Raw genomic sequence first — 17920 nt, forward strand, 5'->3', positions numbered from 1 at the left:
AACCTTTTGAAAATCTTCATCAGATGACAGTAATAGGACATGTTACACAGTACATTTATGTTTTTTTTTCAATAATATGCCATTTATATCCATAAATCTCTGTTTACAATGACGCCATGTTCAAAAATGCTACTCAAATGTCCGGAGAAATGATGATATCTGCCGGAGCTAACGTCAGATAACAAGCAATACACATCATAAACTTTGACTAAATATACATGTTCTACATATAGTTAGAAAGATACACTTCTTCTTAATGCAACCGCTGTGTTACATTTATTTTTAACGTTACAGAATTCGTTCACTAGGCTATAATATGAGACGGCGCTCAGAAATTAGCATTATGTCTCCTCTATCTCGGAGTCCACAGAAACCCATAATTAACACATAAATATTCCCTTACCTTTGATGCTCTTCGATCAGAAGACGTGGAAGGAGTTATACTTACCAAAAACTGCGTTTGGTTTTCAAGTCTGTGTCTTTAGGTTATCAAACACGACAAATTCCGGTCGAAATGCAGGCAAAATTCGAGTGGATGCGCATCAAAACTTCAAAATTACATATTATATGTCGACTAAACTGGTCACTAACTAAGTGCAGAATCGAGCTTTAGCATGTTCTAAACATAGAAAACAATCCTTAGCGTGAACAGACAAACCTACATCGTTTGGTGAATCTTGGAACAAAGAGAGCTCCGGACCCGACGTGCGCATGAAAGTGCATGTATTTTCGTGTGACCCGGAGGTTTCAGCCCGCCAAAACTCGAGGGAGCACGCGATTCTCACAATGGCAGGCCCCACTGAAAGGGGACATCGCGCTGAAGAGATAGAAACTGTTCCCAGATCTGTAGCTGGTTGGGAAGGGTGGGGGCGATGACGTCAAAGTTGTCCCAACTTTTCTGTTGCCAAGAGAGAGTTTGGGAGAATGGCTGCCCTGAGAGTTCTGCTTTACATAGAGACATAATTTGAACGGTTTTAGAAGCTTTAGAGTGTTTTCTATTCAATATTCTTTATGGAACAAAAGGAACATTTGTTGTGTAACTGGGAGTCTCGTGAGTGAAAACATATGAAGATCATCAAAGGTAAACGATTAATTTGATTGCTTTTCTGATTTTAGTGACTGAGCTACCTGATGCTAAGTGTACTTAATGTTTTATCGTGTGATCGATAAACTTACACAAACGCTTGTATTGTTTTCGCTGTAAAGCATAATTTCAAAATCTGAGACGACAGGGTGATTAACAAAAGGCTGTGCTGTGTTTTGTTATATTTCACTTGTGATTTCATGAATATGAATATTTACTAGTAAGATTATTTGACCGTTGCGCTATGCTATTTAGCGTAGTTGATGACAATTATCACGGATCCGGGGGGGGTTCCAAGAGGTTAAGTCTGTCTTCTGTCTGTGAAAGCGTGTGTGATTTCTTCTTTATCCGTCTCTCTCTGTGTGCTCTCTCTCCCTCTTTCCCTGTGCTCTCTATTAGCTCTCTTTCATTTTTGTATACCTGTTCTAGTGTTAGTCTATTCACACTCCCTCCTTCCATCTCGCTATTTTTTATTTAAATTTTATTTATTTATTTTTTGTATTTTTTACTCTACGTGGGTGATGGTACTACATCAGTGACCTTGCTAGCAGCTGAGTTTCTAAAGCAGTTGAAGCCGTACGTGGAGGAGGGTCTCCATCCTCAGACCATTATCAGGGCCTTTCGCAATGCTATGCACCTGGCCGTCAAGAAGATCAAAGACATATCTGTCACCGTCAAGAAGGACGACAAGAATTGAGTTTGAGTGTGTTGTTGCTGGTGTGTGTGTGTGTGTAAGAGGGAGAGATCTTCATTAATGTCAATAAGGATGACAAGCATTAAGTTGGAGGGTTGGTCATCACTCTCATTTTCCTCTCTTCTAACTATCCTCACACTCTCCCTATAAATCCTCCCTCTGTATGTATGTTTTTCTGAGGGGATGGAATAAAGTGGAAGACAAGTTCTGTTGGGCATCAATGCACATTGAAGAATAACGTCTTCATCTTATTTTTCTTCTTCTGGAGAACAGAGGGAACTCCTTGTGAAGTGTGCAGCCACAGCCATGAACTCCAAGCTGATTGCAGGGCAGAAATGTATTTTTATTTTTAATAAAAACAAGGTGATGCAATTAGCTAAACTAAACGGGCACTTACAAAATTACACTAATTGGCCCAAAGGGGGCACTATAGTAATCAACTGAAATTCCAGACCTGGGAGAGGCTATACGTACACCTCTGGTGCCCATATTTATGACGTACAGTACCAGCCAAAGGTTTGTACACCTACTCATTCAAGGTTTATTTTTATTTTTATACTATTTTATGTGCTTAACAAGTTGCATGGACTCTGTGTGCAATAATAGTGTTTAACCTCTAGTGACACCTCATCCCGGGTCCGGGAGCGTAATCATCGACTGACACTAATTGGCATAACGCAACGGACATAAATATTACGAGAAAATATTCCTATTCATGAAAATCACAAGTGAAATATATTGAGACACAGCTTAGCCTTTTGTTAATCACCCTGTCATCTCAGATTGTCAAAATATGCTTTACAGCCAAAGCAAGACAAGCATTTGTGTAAGTTTATTGATAGCCTAGCAAAGCATTATGTCCAGCTAGCAGCAGGTAACTTGGTCACGAAAATCAGAAAATCAATCAAATTAAATCGTTTACCTTTGATGAGCTTCGGATGTTTTCACTCACAAGACTCCCAGTTAGATAGTAAATGCTCCTTTTTTCCAAAAATATTATTTTTGTATAGCTCCGTTTGTTCTTCACATTTGGCTGAGAAATCGACCGGAAATTGCGGTCACGAAAAAGCCGAAAAATATTCCATATTAGCTCCATAATATTGACAGAAACATGGCAAACGTTGTTTATAATCAATCCTCAAGGTGTTTTTCAAATATCTATTCGATAATATATCCACCGGGACAATTGTTTTTTCAGTAGGACCGATTGGAAAAATGTCTACCTCTGTATTTTACGTGAGAATCACTCTGAGAACCATCAGGTGACCACTTACACAATGTAGCCGCTTACGGGCTTCAACATAAATGTGTAAAACTACGTCACAATGCTGTAGACACCTTGGGGAATACGTAGAAAAAGTAATCTGGTTGATAGACCATTCACTGCTCAATAGGGACGCATTGGAATGCAGAGCTTTCAAAACGTGGCACTTCTGGATTGGATTTTTCTCAGGCTTTCGCCTGCAATATCTGTTCTGTTATACTCACAGACAATATTTTTACAGTTTTGGAAACTTTAGAGTGTTTTCCTAAGCTGTCAATTATATGGATATTCTAGCATCTTGTCCTGACAAAATATCCTGTTAACTTTGGGAACGTTATTTTTCCAAAAATGAAAATACTGCCCCCTAGTCACAAGAGGTTAACATAATTATTTTTATGACTATCTCATCTCTGTACCCCACACATACAATGATCTGTAAGGTCCCTCAGTTGAGCAGTGAATTTCAAACAGAGATTCAACTACAAAGACCAGGGAGGTTTTCCAAGGCCTCGCATAGAGATTTATGGTTCCAACCTCCATGTTTCGACTGGTCTAATGTCCATTGCTCGTGTTTCTTGGCCCAAGCAAGTCTACTCTTATTATTAGTGTCCTTTAGTAGTGGTTTCTTCGCAGCAATTCGACCATGAAGGCCTGATTCACGCAGTCTCCTCTGAACAGTTGATGTTGATGTCTGTTACTTGAACTCTGAATCATTTATTTGGGCTGCAATTTCTGAGGCTGGTAACTCTAATGTACTTATCCTCTGCAGAGATAACTCTGGGTCTTTCTTTCCTGTGGCGGTCCTCATGAGAGCCAGTTTCATTATAGTGCTTGAAGATTTTTGCGACTGCAGTGAAATGTTCAAAGTTATTGAAATTGTCCGTATTGACTGACGACAGACTCTTGTTTCTCTTCGCTTATTTGAGCTGTTTTTGCCGTAATATGAACTTAGCCCTATTTGGTAAAGGACCATCTTCTGTACACCAACCCTACCTTGTCACAACACAACTGATTTGGATCAAATGCATTAATAAGGAACGAAATTGCACACTAACTTTTTACAAGGCACATCTGCAGAGGGGAAGGAGGACAACCTGTGCAGCAAGCAGGCACACAAGGTAGCCCACAAGTGATGGTACTCCCCTGTGGTACACATCAGGGTCTACCAACAACCAACCGTGGAATGAACAAACATGAGGAGGAGGATCACCTGGGTGATCCCTGATGTTCCTTGTCTCCCACAGGTCTGGTGTTTGGTCCCCCAGGGGTGATCCTCCTCCTCATGGTTGTTTGTTCCATGGTTGGTTGTTGATAGACCCTGATGTTCCTTGTCTCCCACAGGACCTACTTGACAGTGCCGATGATCCTCCACTGCTGGCGGAGCTGTGTGGTGCTACATCCGCCGGGAGGACCGTTGAGAATATTCTCTGCCGTCAAGCAAGGTAGGGTTAGCAACCTGTTTGGTGGAAACGAGGGAACAAACAAGGCCCAGACCCGCCTGGCCATGGTGCACTCAGAAAACAGGTGATAGATATTTTCAGTGTCAGTGCATCCGTGGGGGCATCATTCTGTACGTGCTATGTGCCGTCTATACGTTAATTCCATAATGGGGAGGCAACCATGAACAGCCATCCATGAGACATCTTTCTGTTTGTTTGTGATGCCGTGGTGTTTGACGTTTAACCATAGCTGTTAGTTGTACGGCTGATCTGGCTCTCAGGTGGGCAATGGTGTTCTTGGAGCAGATGTGGGCCATGATGTCCTTGTACTTTCAGGATGCCTGCCCAACCTGTCCAGCCGTTAGGACACAGTGTGGTCAATGGTGCTGAGTCTGAGGGTTCTGAGGATGGGGGTGGCAAAGTACCGTTCGAAGTACCTGGCTTTCCTGTCTGTCTTGTGGATGTTGGTGACCAAGTTGGATAGTCCCTTTGCCCTAATGATGTTAAGGATGTCTGGGACCCCTTTCCTCCTGTTCTCAACTGCTTTTTACATGGTGCAATGCTTGAGTCGCTCCATCTGGCTCCCCCAGACAAACGTAAACATCATGCATTCTATCTTCTTGCTGGTCGCGCTGTCTGGGGGAAACACTCTGCTTAGGTACAGGAGAATGGGGAGAATGATGGCCTTCAGGACCAGGAGAGGGGCGGCAGGGTAGCCTAGTGGTTAGAGCGTTGAACTAGTAACCAATAGGTTGCAAGTTCAAATCCCTGAGCTGACAAGGTACACATTTGTCATTCTGCCCCTGAACAGGCAGTTAACCCACTGTTCCTTGGCCATCAATGAAAATAAGAATTTACTCTTAACTGACTTGCCTAGTTAAATAAAAGTTAAAATTTTTAAAAAAGCATGTGTAGATTGTGAGAGTCTCCCCTTTCAAAATTTATGAGATATTAGTTTGTAGCTCACACAGTTCTGGTTTTACAGACGATTATGTGATGACTTTGTTGTCCGGAGCCTCTCATGTGTACAAAAAGGTCTCTTTCACAAGCCCCATGTTATGGAAAAGGCACAAACTTTATATTGGCAGATTACGCTGCAGCCACAACGGTAAGTCTCTAGCATAAACACATAGGGAGATATTCAATATACAAAATGACATCACCATGTGACGCATGGGTGCGTCAATCGACTCTAGGGGGTTTTAAGTCATGGATCAAATTCACTGCAAAACACTTGTCTCAAATATAGAGTGCCTTGCGAAAGTATTCGGCCTCCTTGAACTTTGCGACCTTTTGCCACATTTCAGGCTTCAAACATAAAGATATAAAACTGTATTTTTTTGTGAAGAATCAACAACAAGTGGGACACAATCATGAAGTGGAACGACATTTATTGGATATTTCAAACTTTTTTAACAAATCAAAAACTGAAAAATTGGGCGTGCAAAATTATTCAGCCCCCTTAAGTTAATACTTTGTAGCGCCACCTTTTGCTGCGATTACAGCTGTAAGTCGCTTGGGGTATGTCTCTATCAGTTTTGCACATCGAGAGACTGACATTTTTCCCCATTCCTCCTTGCAAAACAGCTCGAGCTCAGTGAGGTTGGATGGAGAGCATTTGTGAACAGCAGTTTTCAGTTCTTTCCACAGATTCTCGATTGGATTCAGGTCTAGACTTTGACTTGGCCATTCTAACACCTGGATATGTTTATTTTTGAACCATTCCATTGTAGATTTTGCTTTATGTTTTGGATCATTGTCTTGTTGGAAGACAAATCTCCGTCCCAGTCTCAGGTCTTTTGCAGACTCCATCAGGTTTTCTTCCAGAATGATCCTGTATTTGGCTCCATCCATCTTCCCATCAATTTTAACCATCTTCCCTGTCCCTGCTGAAGAAAAGCAGGCCCAAACCATGATGCTGCCACCACCATGTTTGACAGTGGGGATGGTGTGTTCAGGGTGATGAGCTGTGTTGCTTTTACGCCAAACATAACGTTTTGCATTGTTGCCAAAAAGTTCAATTTTGGTTTCATCTGACCAGAGCACCTTCTTCCACATGTTTGGTGAGTCTCCCAGGTGGCTTGTGGCAAACTTTAAACAACACTTTTTATGGATATCTTTAAGAAATGGCTTTCTTCTTGCCACTCTTCCATAAAGGCCAGATTTGTGCAATATACGACTGATTGTTGTCCTATGGACAGAGTCTCCCACCTCAGCTGTAGATCTCTGCAGTTCATCCAGAGTGATCATGGGCCTCTTGGCTGCATCTCTGATCAGTCTTCTCCTTGTATGAGCTGAAAGTTTAGAGGGACGGCCAGGTCTTGGTAGATTTGCAGTGGTCTGATACTCCTTCCATTTCAATATTATTGCTTGCACAGTGCTCCTTGGGATGTTTAAAGCTTGGGAAATCTTTTTGTATCCAAATCCGGCTTTAAACTTCTTCACAACAGTATCTCGGACCTGCCTGGTGTGTCTCCTTGTTCTTCATGATGCTCTCTGCGCTTTTAACGGACCTCTGAGACTATCACAGTGCAGGTGCATTTATACGGAGACTTGATTACACACAGGTGGATTATATTTATCATCATTAGTCATTTAGGTCAACATTGGATCATTCAGAGATCCTCACTGAACTTCTGGAGAGAGTTTGCTGCACTGAAAGTAAAGGGGCTGAATAATTTTGCACGCCCAATTTTTTAGTTTTTGATTTGTTAAAAAAGTTTGAAATATCCAATAAATGTCGTTCCACTTCATTATTGTGTCCCACTTGTTGTTGATTCTTCACAAAAAAATACAGTTTTATATCTTTATGTTTGAAGCCTGAAATGTGGCAAAAGGTCGCAAAGTTCAAGGGGGCCGAATACTTTCGCAAGGCACTGTATTAGCATAACTACACAGAACTGCCCCAGTGAACAAGCAACAAGCCTCTGCCCACTGGGGCATGGTTTACAAAGCGCTCTTTGCAATGGACGCTTTATCTTATCACACTGCATCAACCACTGTATTATATCGACTGTCTGAAAGCGTCTTCAGCTAAATGTGACCCTTTGCTAAAGTCTGGGTACAGATTGGTTGTTTTAGATAACATTCCACTCCTTGCCACTCCATTTGCCAAAAAGATTAGCCTTTCAGTAATCTCAACATTCAATATGCAGTAGTGATGTGCAGTTCGCGTTTTAAATCACTCTTTTTACAGACTCAAGAGTCATGATGTTTTTTTGAGTGACTCATTTAATTTTAAGCTTACTGAATGCGCAAATATATATACAGTACCAGTCAAAAGTTTGGACACACCTACTCGTTCCAGGAGTTTTCTTTACTTTCACTATTTTCTACATTGTAGTGAAGAAATCAAAACTATGAAATAACACATATGGAATCATGTAGTAATCAAAAAAGTGTTAACAAATCTAAATATATTTCATATTTAAGATTCTTCAAAGTAGCCACCCTTTGCCTTGATGACAGCTTTGCACACTGTTGGCACTTTCTCAACCAGCTTAACCTGGAATGCTTTTCCTTCACTCTGCGGTCCAATTCATCCCAAACCATCTCAATCAGGTTAAGGTCGGGTGATTGTGGAGGCCAGGTCATCTGATGCAGCACTTCATCACTCTCCTTCTTGGTAAAATATATCTTACACAGCCTGGAGGTGTGTTGGGTCATTGTCCTGTTGAAAAAACAAATGACAGTCCCATGCTCTCATTCAACACCATAGAAGTCTCATTCAAATTTCTATTATTGGTTGACATATAGTAGAACCCCTAGGCAGTGCAACATCATTAATATCTCAATGGGATTTCATTGGGGACTCTGGTGAATACATACAAAGCTCAGATTTCTCACTTCCTGTTTTGATTTCAACTCAGGATTTGCCTGCCATATGAGTTCTGTTATACTCACAGACATCATTCAAACAGTTTTAGAAACTTTAGAGTGTTTTCTATCCAGTGCTAATAATAATATGCATATATTAGCAACTGAGACTGAGGTGCAGGCTGTTTACTTTGGGCAACTTATTCATCCAAGCTACTCTATACTGCCCCCCAGCCATAAGAAGTAAAAATGGGTTCTACTGATAATTGAGATGTACAAACTATGGAATAAGGGGACGATTAGCGGATAAGAGATAAGAGGCAATCCAGTCATTTTGATTAAGACATTAATGAACGAGCTAAGACGGACATAGTTAATATAACTATTTGTTCAGCACTTTTGAAATGTACATTAACAGAATTCAGAACATAGGCTGTTCTTACAGTATTATCCCTGTACACCAAGTCAGAACACTAGGATAAATAAAGGGGGCATATAAGCAGACAATAAATGCTCATGTACATACAATGATGACATTGATCTAAAATCAGTTATAGGCTACATGTGCACCACCAACTTAGAACGGTAGACTAAGTTATGAGGGGGAAAAGGACCAAATTATTAGGGTGAGGCACATGGGCTACTAAAAGCTTTTTACACACCATACACTTAGTATTACATTCTTAACTACAGTATGTGAAAGATGGCGCCGGAGAAGATTGCTGCCGTTTTATTGGCTCTTAACCAACCGTGCTATTTTTTTTTTTTTCGCATTGTTTGTAACTTATATTGTACATAATGTTGCTGCTACCACCTCTTATGACCGAAAAGAGCTTCTGGACATCAGAACAGCGATTACTCACCTCAAATTGGATGAATCATTTTTCTTTAATGAGTTGGACGGGAAGGATATACTCCAAACACCCGAACAGGCCCTCATCCCCGTCATTCGTTGGAGAAAGAAACAGAGATTTTGTGAGGTTCAGGCGACAAGTGGCTAATCTGCCTTTGCCGTCTGTACTGTTAGCCAACGTTCAATAGCTGGAAAATAAATGGGACGAACTGAAAGCACGTATATACTACCAACGGGACATTAAAAACTGTAATATCTTATGTTTCACAGAGTCGTGGCTGAACAACGACATTAATAACATACAGCTGGTGGGTTATACACTCTATCGGCAGGATAGTACAGCAGCCTCTGGTAAGACATGGGGTGGGGGCCTATGTATATTTGTAAACAACAGCTGGTGCATGATACCTAAGGAAGTCTCAAGGTTTTGCTTGCCTGAGGTAGAGTATCTCAGGATAAGCTGTAGACCACACTATCTATCTTGAGAGTTTTCATCTGTATTTTCCATAGCTGTCTACATACCACCACAGACTGATGCTGGAACTAAAACCACACTCAATGAGCTGTATACCACCATAAGCAAACAGGAAAATGCTCATCCAGAGGCAACACTCCAAGTGGGCTGGGACTTTAATACAGGGAAACTTAAATCCGTTTTACCTAATTTCTATCAGCATGTTAAATGTGCAACAAGGGGGAAAAAACTCTTCATTTACTCCACACACAGAGACGTGTACAAAGCTCTCCCTCGCCCTCCATTTGGCAAATCTGACCATAATTCTATCCTCCTGATTCCTGCTTACAAGCAAAAATGAAAGCAGGAAGCACAAGTGTGTCAGTCTATAAAAAAGTGGTTATATGAAGCAGATGCTAAACTACAGGACTGTTTGTTCTGGGAATCTTCTGATGGCATTGAGGAGTAGACCACAATAGTCACTGGCTTCATCAATAAGTGCATCGATAACGTTGGCCCCACAGTGACTGTATGTACATACCCCAACCAGAAGCCATGGATGACAGCTGGATGACAGCTGCCGCTTTCAAGGAGCGGAAGATTACAAGAAATCTCGCTATGCCATCCGACGAACCATAAAACAGGCAAAGACTACAAAGGGAAGCACAGCTGAGAGCTGCCCAGTGACACGAGCCTACCAGACGAGCTAAAAAACTTCTATGCTCGCGTCGATTCAAGTAACACTGAAACATGCATGAGAGCATCAACTATTCCGGACGACTGTGTGATCACGGTCTCCGCAGCCGATGCGAGTAAGACCTTTAAACAAGTCAACATTTACAGGGCCGCAGGGCCAGACGGATTACCAGGACCTGTACTCCGAGCATGCGCTGACCAACTGTCAAGTGTCTTCACTGACATTTTCAACCTCTCCCTGTCTGAGTCTGTAATACCAACATGTTTCAAGCAGACTACCATAGTCCCTGTTCCCAATAACACCAAGGTAACCTGCCTAAATGACGACAGACCCGTAGCACTCACATCTGTAGCCATGAAATGCTTTGAAAGACTGGTTGTGGCTCAAATCAACACCATTATCCCAGAAACCCTAGACCCACTCCAATTTGCATACCGCCCCGACAGATCCACAGATGATGCCATCTCTATTGCACTCCACACTGCCCTTTCACACCTGGACGGAAAGGAACACCTATGTGAGAATGCTATTCATTGACTACAGCTCAGCGTTCAACACCATAGTGCCCTCAAAGCTCATCAATAAGCTAAGGACCTTGGGACTAAACACCTCCCTCTGCAACTGGATCCTGGTCTTCCTGACGGGCCGCCCCCAGGTGGTAAGGGTAGGTAACAATCCACCACGTTGATCCTCAACACTGTGGCCCCTCAGGGGTGTGTGCTCAGTCCCCTCCTATTCTCCTTGTTCACTCATGACTGCACGGCCAGGCACGAATCCAACACCATCATTAAGTCTGCCGATGACACAACAGTGGTAGGCCTGATCACCAACAACAATGAGACAGCCTATAGGGAGGAGGTCAGAGACCTGACCGTGTGGTCAAGGACAACAACATCTCCCTCAACGTGATCAAGACAAAGGAGATGATTGTGAACTACAGTAAAAGGAGAACCGAGCACGCCCCCATTCTCATCGACGGGGCTGTAGTGAAGCTGGTTGAGAGCTTCAAGTTCCTTGGTGTACACATCACCAACAAACTAACATGGTCCAAGCACACCAAGACAGTCATGAAGAGGGTACGACAAAAGCTATCCCCCTCCCCAGGAGACTGAAAAGATTTGGCATGGGTCCTCAGATCCTCAAAAGGGTTTACAGCTGCACCATTGAGAGCATCCTGACAGGTTGCATCCGTGCCTGGTATGGCAACTGCTCGGCCTCCCATCAGTCTATTCTTGTTCTAAGAAATGAAGGCTAAACCGTGCGAGAAATTGCCATGAAACTTAAGATCTCGTACAACGATGTGTACTACTCCCTTCACAGAACAGCGTAAACGGGCTCTAACCAGAATAGAAAGAGAAGTGGGAGGCCCCGATGCACAACTGAGCAAGAGGACAAGTACATTAGAGTGTCTAGTTTGAGAAACAGATGCCTCACAAGTCCTCAATTGTCAGCTTCATTAAATAGTACCTGCAAAACAGAGATCTCAATGTCAACAGTGAAGAGGCGACTCCGGGATGCTGGCCTTCTAGGCAGAGTTGCAAAGAAAAAGACATATCTCAGACTGGCCAATAAAAAGAAAAGATTAAGATGGGCAAAAGAACTCCGAGATGGGACAGAGGAAGATTAGAAAAAAGTGTTATGGACAGACAAATCTAAGTTTGAGGTGTTCGGATCACAAAGAAGAACATTCGTGAGATGCAGAAAAAATGAAAAGATGCTAGAGGAGTGCTGACACCATCTGTCAAGCATGGTAGTTGCAATGTGATGGTCTGGGGGTGCTTTGGTGGTGGTGAAGTGGGACATTTGTACAGGGTCCAAAAGGCACTCACACATCTTATTTGCAGGTGCATGGCAACAATTGAACACGATGAAGGAAAACGGAAGCCGCACACTGCTCTTGGTAGTATCACTGATCTTTAATAAGCTTACGTATCGGCCTCACGGCCTTCGTCAAAAGCTCTGATGAAGGCCGTGAGGCCGATACATAAGCTTATTAAAGATCAGTGATACTACCAAGAGTAGTGTGCGGTTTCCTTTTTCCTACATTTGTACATGGTAAAAGGGATCTTGAAGAAGGAAGGCGATCACTCCATTTTGCAACCCCATACCATACCCTGTGGACAGCGCTTAATTGGAGCCAATTTCCTCCTACAAACAGGTCAATGACCCAAAGCACAGCACCAAACTATGCAATAACTATTTAAGGAAGAACTAATCAGCTGGTATTCTGTCTATAATGGAGTGGCCAGTACAGTCCCCGGATCTCAAGCCTATTGAGCTGTTGTGAGCTGTGGCCCATCTTCGGATGGGACCGCAGTGTCTCCTGACCCCTCCTGTCTCAGCCTCCAGTATCTATGCTGCAGTAGTTTATGTGTCGGGGGGCTAGAGTCAGTTTGTTACATCTGGAGTACTTCTCCTGTCTTATCCGGTGTCCTGTATGAATTGAAGTATACTCTCTCTAATTCTCTCTCTCGGAGGACCTGAGCCCTAGGACCATGCCTCAGGACTCCCTGGCATTGATGACTCCTTGCTGTCCCCAGTCCACCTGGCCGTGCTGCTGCTCCAGTTTCAACTGTTCTGCCTGCGGCTATGGAACCCCGACCTGTTCACCGGATGTGCTCTCTAGAGACAGCAGGAGCGGTAGAGATACTCTTAATGATCGGCTATGAAAAGCCAACTGACATTTACTCCTAAGGTGCTGACTTGCTGCACCCTCGACAACTACTGTGATTATTATTATTTGACCATGCTGGTCATTTATGAACATTTGAACATCTTGGTCATGTTCTGTTATAATCTCCACCCGGCACAGCCAGAAGAGGACTGGCCACCCCTCATAGCCTGGTTCCTCTCTAGGTTTCTTCCTAGGTTTTGGCCTTTCTAGGGAGTTTTTCCTAGCCATGCTTCTACACCTGCATTGCATGCTGTTTGGGGTTTTAGGCTGGGTTTCTGTACAGCAATTTGAGATATTAGCTGATGTAAGAAGGGCTATATAAATACATTTGATTTATTTGATTTGTGGGAGCAGCTTGACCGTATGGTACGTAAGAAGTGTCCATCAAGCCAATCCAATTTGTGGGAGGTGCTTCCGGAAGCATGGGTGAAATCTCTTAAGATTACTTCAACAAATTGACAACTAGAATACCAAAGGTCTGCAAGGCTGTAATTGTTGCAAATGGAGGATTCTTTGACGAAAGCAAAGTTTGAAGGACACAATTATTATTTCAATTAAAAATCATTATTTATAACCTTGTCAACGTCTTGACTATATTTCCTATTCAATTTGCAACTCAGTTCATGTATGTTTTCATTGAAAACAAGGACATTTCTATCTGACCGCAATCTTTTGAACGGTAGCATATATATAATATATATATATATAATATTTATATATCGATTGATTCTTGAAGAATATAACTTATAAATGCCTCATGAGCTTAGTTCAACTGTCATACTCCATGAGAACCCAAAATATAAGCTTGTTTTACTCCAATGTTTGCAAACAAACACTGTATAGCCTCATAACATGGTTAACGCAACAATTTTTATATCATGGATGTAAAAAAAAATCTGTTAACCATGTTATGAGGCAGTCCTTACATCCATAGCTCTGTCTATTAATCTGAGAGTGGTTACATTTCTCCAGGCCCATCCCTCAGCTTTTTACCAAAGTGCCTGTACAGAGTGCCTGTACAGATCCACTACTGCCCTAAATGTTTACATTAAGAATCACAGAGAACATCATATCAAAAAATTATTTTGCTTTCTTGTTGGGCAACCGTTTTGTTATTGTTTCATGAATTTGCCCTTCAAACAGCTACATATTAGAAAGACATCAAAGTGTCACCAACTAAAAGGTAAACAATAGGCCTGTAGCAAATGCAGCATATGGCATTCATTTTTCACATGTAAATAGCACTTTTCAGTAGTGCTCAAAGCATGCCATTCCATGAGCGCAGCATTTATTTTTCAACTTCAATCAATGAGTCAATTTGAGTAGAGTAGGGCTGGCTAATAAGTCCTTAGTTTTTGGGTCATGCTCAGGTAAAACAATTTGGTTAATCTATACTTCCATATTTCCAAGTCCTATTCTTGAAGATCAAGGGGTATAACATGAATTGGAATGACTGGAATTCTGATATACTTTGGTTTCTAATGTAAATATATAATTTAATCGTATTATTATATGTAGTAGAAAGCAATTGGGTTAGAAGAAGCCTACAAAACCAACCCATAAAGTAAAATGTAACATCCATATATGGCCAGCTATGTAAACTTTAACGTTGATTTATCCTGCAATAGATGTTGTTCAATTGGTAACATACATCGATGTCTTCTTCTAATGCCTCTTAAGGGGGAAAGTAATTTAAAAGTAACGGAATGTAATTAGTTTACGTTACTGAGTTTGGGGTAATCCAAAAGGTACGTTACTGATTACAATTTTTGGACATGTAAGAGTAACGGATTACACTTAGAAAGTAACAAACCCAACACTGTCAGCACCCCTACTTCCCAAGGCTATGGAAATTTAGCTTCCCAGGAAAATGTTGTCTGAGGTTGCAACAGTAACAAAGGAGGCGGGGCTTATCGAAGGTTCTGTGTGTACAGTTGGACAATCGGTACCACGTGACCGTTTTCCTGGCTCGCCTTTGTGGCACAAATCGTGATTTTCGAGTCTCTCTATGGACAATAATGGGAGAAAACTGACAAAGACGCATATTTTACGAGGCTTAAACGGATGTATACCATTGTTTTGTGGTGTGGTTCTTTCGCATTTCCGGGAAGATAGGAGACGCCGCCGTTGTTCAGTTTTTAGGACGGGTTTTGTTTATCACGTCTCAATTTGGTTGGTGAGTAGTTATTGGTAAGTCGCTATGTTGCTAAGTTAATTGCTGTGCCTGTTTATTTTTATTCAGAATGCTCGTATTGTTCGTTTTGCTTGACAGTTGAATATAAAAACAAAGTTAAGTAGGTAACTATAAAGGATATAACGTTAGTGATTTTCAGAAAACACACTTTGCATTGTCCGTTAGCTAGCTAACATAACTTTGTTTACTCTGCTAGCCAACAAAGTGCTCTTTTTTTAAATACTAGCATTGCTTTGAACTAGAGCTATCCACTGTGTCACAAGCAACAACTGTTTAGTAACAGTCTGGTATACTTTTGTTTCTATTCCAATATTCAACAAATAAAGCCCATAGACCCACCTTTTCTTACCACTCCGCTACACGCGCGTGTGTTTTTGGTGAAAGAGACTGGAGGGGGCGCGTGTTTGATGTTTGTTCAAGCATACAGGCCACTGTGTTTCTAATGTCGTTTAGCTAGCCTCGCCAGGAAAGTGTTGTTGGAAATACGTTATTTGTCTGCTTGAAGTAACGCGAAAGCACGAGATGCCAGGTACTACTTTCGAACACCCACGGTCAGTTATTACATGGATTTCACAGCCACGCACTTGAACGCTGAGTCTTGCGTTTTGAACGGATTCCTTTCTAAAATCCCATTCACTTAACTAGCCATGCTAGTTTTCCTAACTAGTTGCGTCTCTGACGCATCAATCCATTGTGCCATGTGAATGGAATCCGACTGGTTGTTACATTGCTTTGTGGAGTTCTATAATTTAATATTGCTGTTCCATTTTCCAAAACATGTTCACTGTCGATGTTTTGTGAAATTTAGCTTGCTAGTTAACTCCTTTAGCTAGCGTTCCGTTATGTTTTCCTTGTAGGCCCATCCGTGGTAGTGGTCGCATGGTTATGGTGTTTGTTGCCAGTTAGTATTACCTAGCTAAATCCTCTATTTTAACTAACACTTCGCTAATGTCATGTAACTATTGTTATGTTATAACTTAATGTACAGGTCCTGTGTGTTGTAACCAACCTTGATGTTAGCTAACTAGCCTTTTTGACAAGCTGTGACACTGGTCTATTATAAACTAGCATTTAATCCACCACCACGAATTTAGAAGATTTAGCCAAAGTCTTAGTCGAGAATTAAGCATTTCACAAGGCAGAGAAGAACCCGTGGTGTATTAATTCCGCCGATTGGGCAGGGGTCTAAATACATTTGTCCAATAGAAACCTAAAGTTTTGGTTCTTAAATCGTAAACTGTTATCCTAATGAATACACCAGACTAGTAAAAAAATTAAGGATAATCAGATCGAAAGCCAGTAGCAACCTACAGGTGTAATCCTGGCATTGTGGATTGTAAACACGTGGTTTCATTTGTGACGTTAGATAGCTCTAGCTCATTGTCCAACACTTCATTAGCATGATTTTACTAAGTCACGAGAACAGAAAATGTAACCGTCTGTTAGGACTGATGTTGATGTATTCAACATCACCAAGCAAACGTTGGGTGGGTGTCATGACTAGCATATAAACTTGCCCGTGTTGTAGCTGAGTAGCCTAGCTACTGTAGCACGCTAGATCTCTATATAGCTACAACTGCCTCTTTTATATACACTGCTCAAATAAAGGGAACACTAAAATAACACATCCTAGATCTGAATGAATGAAATATTCTTATTAAATACTTTTTTCTTTACATAGTTGAATGTGCTGACAACAAAATCACACAAAAATTATCAATGGAAATCAAATATATCAACCCATGGAGGTCTGGATTTGGAGTCACACTCAAAATTAAAGTGGAAAACCACACTACAGGCTGATCCAACTTTGATGTAATGTCCTTAAAACAAGTCAAAATGAGGCTCAGTAGTGTGTGTGGCCTCCATGTGCCTGTATGACCTCCCTACAACGCCTGGGCATGCTCCTGATGAGGTGGCGGATAGTCTCCTGGGGGATCTCCTCCCAGACCTGGACTAAAGCATCTGCCAACTCCTGGACAGTCTGTGGTGCAATCAGGTCTGGGGAACGGGCGGGCCAGTCCATAGCATCAATGCCTTCCTCTTGCAGGAACTGCTGACACACTCCAGCCACATGAGGTCCAGCATTGTCTTGCATTAGGAAGAACCCAGGGCCAACCGCACCAGCATATGGTCTCACAAGGGGTCTGAGGATCTCATCTCGGTACCTAATGGCAGTCAGGCTACCTGTGGTGAGCACATGGATGGCTGTGCGGCCCCCCAAAGACATGCCACCCCACACCATGACTGACCCACCGCCAAACCGGTCATGCTGGAGGATGTTGCAGGCAGCAGAACGTTCTCCACGGCATCTCCAGACTCTGTCACGTCTGTCACACGTGCTCAGTGTGAACCTGCTTTCATCTGTGAAGAGCACAGGGCGCCAGTGGCGAATTTGCCAATCTTGGTGTTCTCTGGCAAAAGCCAAACGTCCTGCACGGTGTTGGGCTGTAAGCACAACCCCCCCCCTGTGGACGTCGGGCCCTCATGCAGACACATGCACATTTGTGGCCTGCTGGGGGTCATTTTGCAGGGCTCTGGCAGTGCTCCTCCTTGCACAAAGGCGGAGGTAGCGGTCCTGCTGCTGGGTTGTTGCCCTCCTACGGCCTCCTCCACGTCTCCTGATGTACTGGCCTGTCTCCTGGTAGTGCCTCCATGCTCTGGACACTACGCTGACAGACACAGGAAACCTTCTCGCCACAGCTCGCATTGATGTGGCATCCTGGATGAGCTACTCTACCTGAGCCATTC

The 17920-nt window shown here is 42.4% G+C and overlaps 1 protein-coding gene across 4 annotated transcripts in view; it reads left to right on the forward strand.

Annotated features, from left to right (window-relative positions):
* The first annotated feature begins 14921 nt into the window (after window positions 1-14921).
* LOC112214488 (polyadenylate-binding protein-interacting protein 2B) overlaps window positions 14922-17920 on the forward strand; it is a 29932-nt gene continuing 26933 nt past the window's right edge. For 2 of the 4 annotated variants that reach the window (XM_024373265.2, XM_024373268.2), the window contains exon 1: window positions 15552-15698. In XM_024373265.2, coding sequence (XP_024229033.1) covers window positions 15692-15698 — 7 coding nt within the window. In that variant the 5' untranslated portion in view covers window positions 15552-15691. Of the gene's footprint in view, window positions 15166-15551; window positions 15699-17920 lie in introns of those variants that run through there. The other 2 variants (XM_024373269.2, XM_024373266.2) reach the window with 2 other exon arrangements.

Source organism: Oncorhynchus tshawytscha, linkage group LG15, assembly GCF_018296145.1.
Source record: "Oncorhynchus tshawytscha isolate Ot180627B linkage group LG15, Otsh_v2.0, whole genome shotgun sequence".
Lineage (NCBI taxonomy): Eukaryota > Metazoa > Chordata > Actinopteri > Salmoniformes > Salmonidae > Oncorhynchus > Oncorhynchus tshawytscha.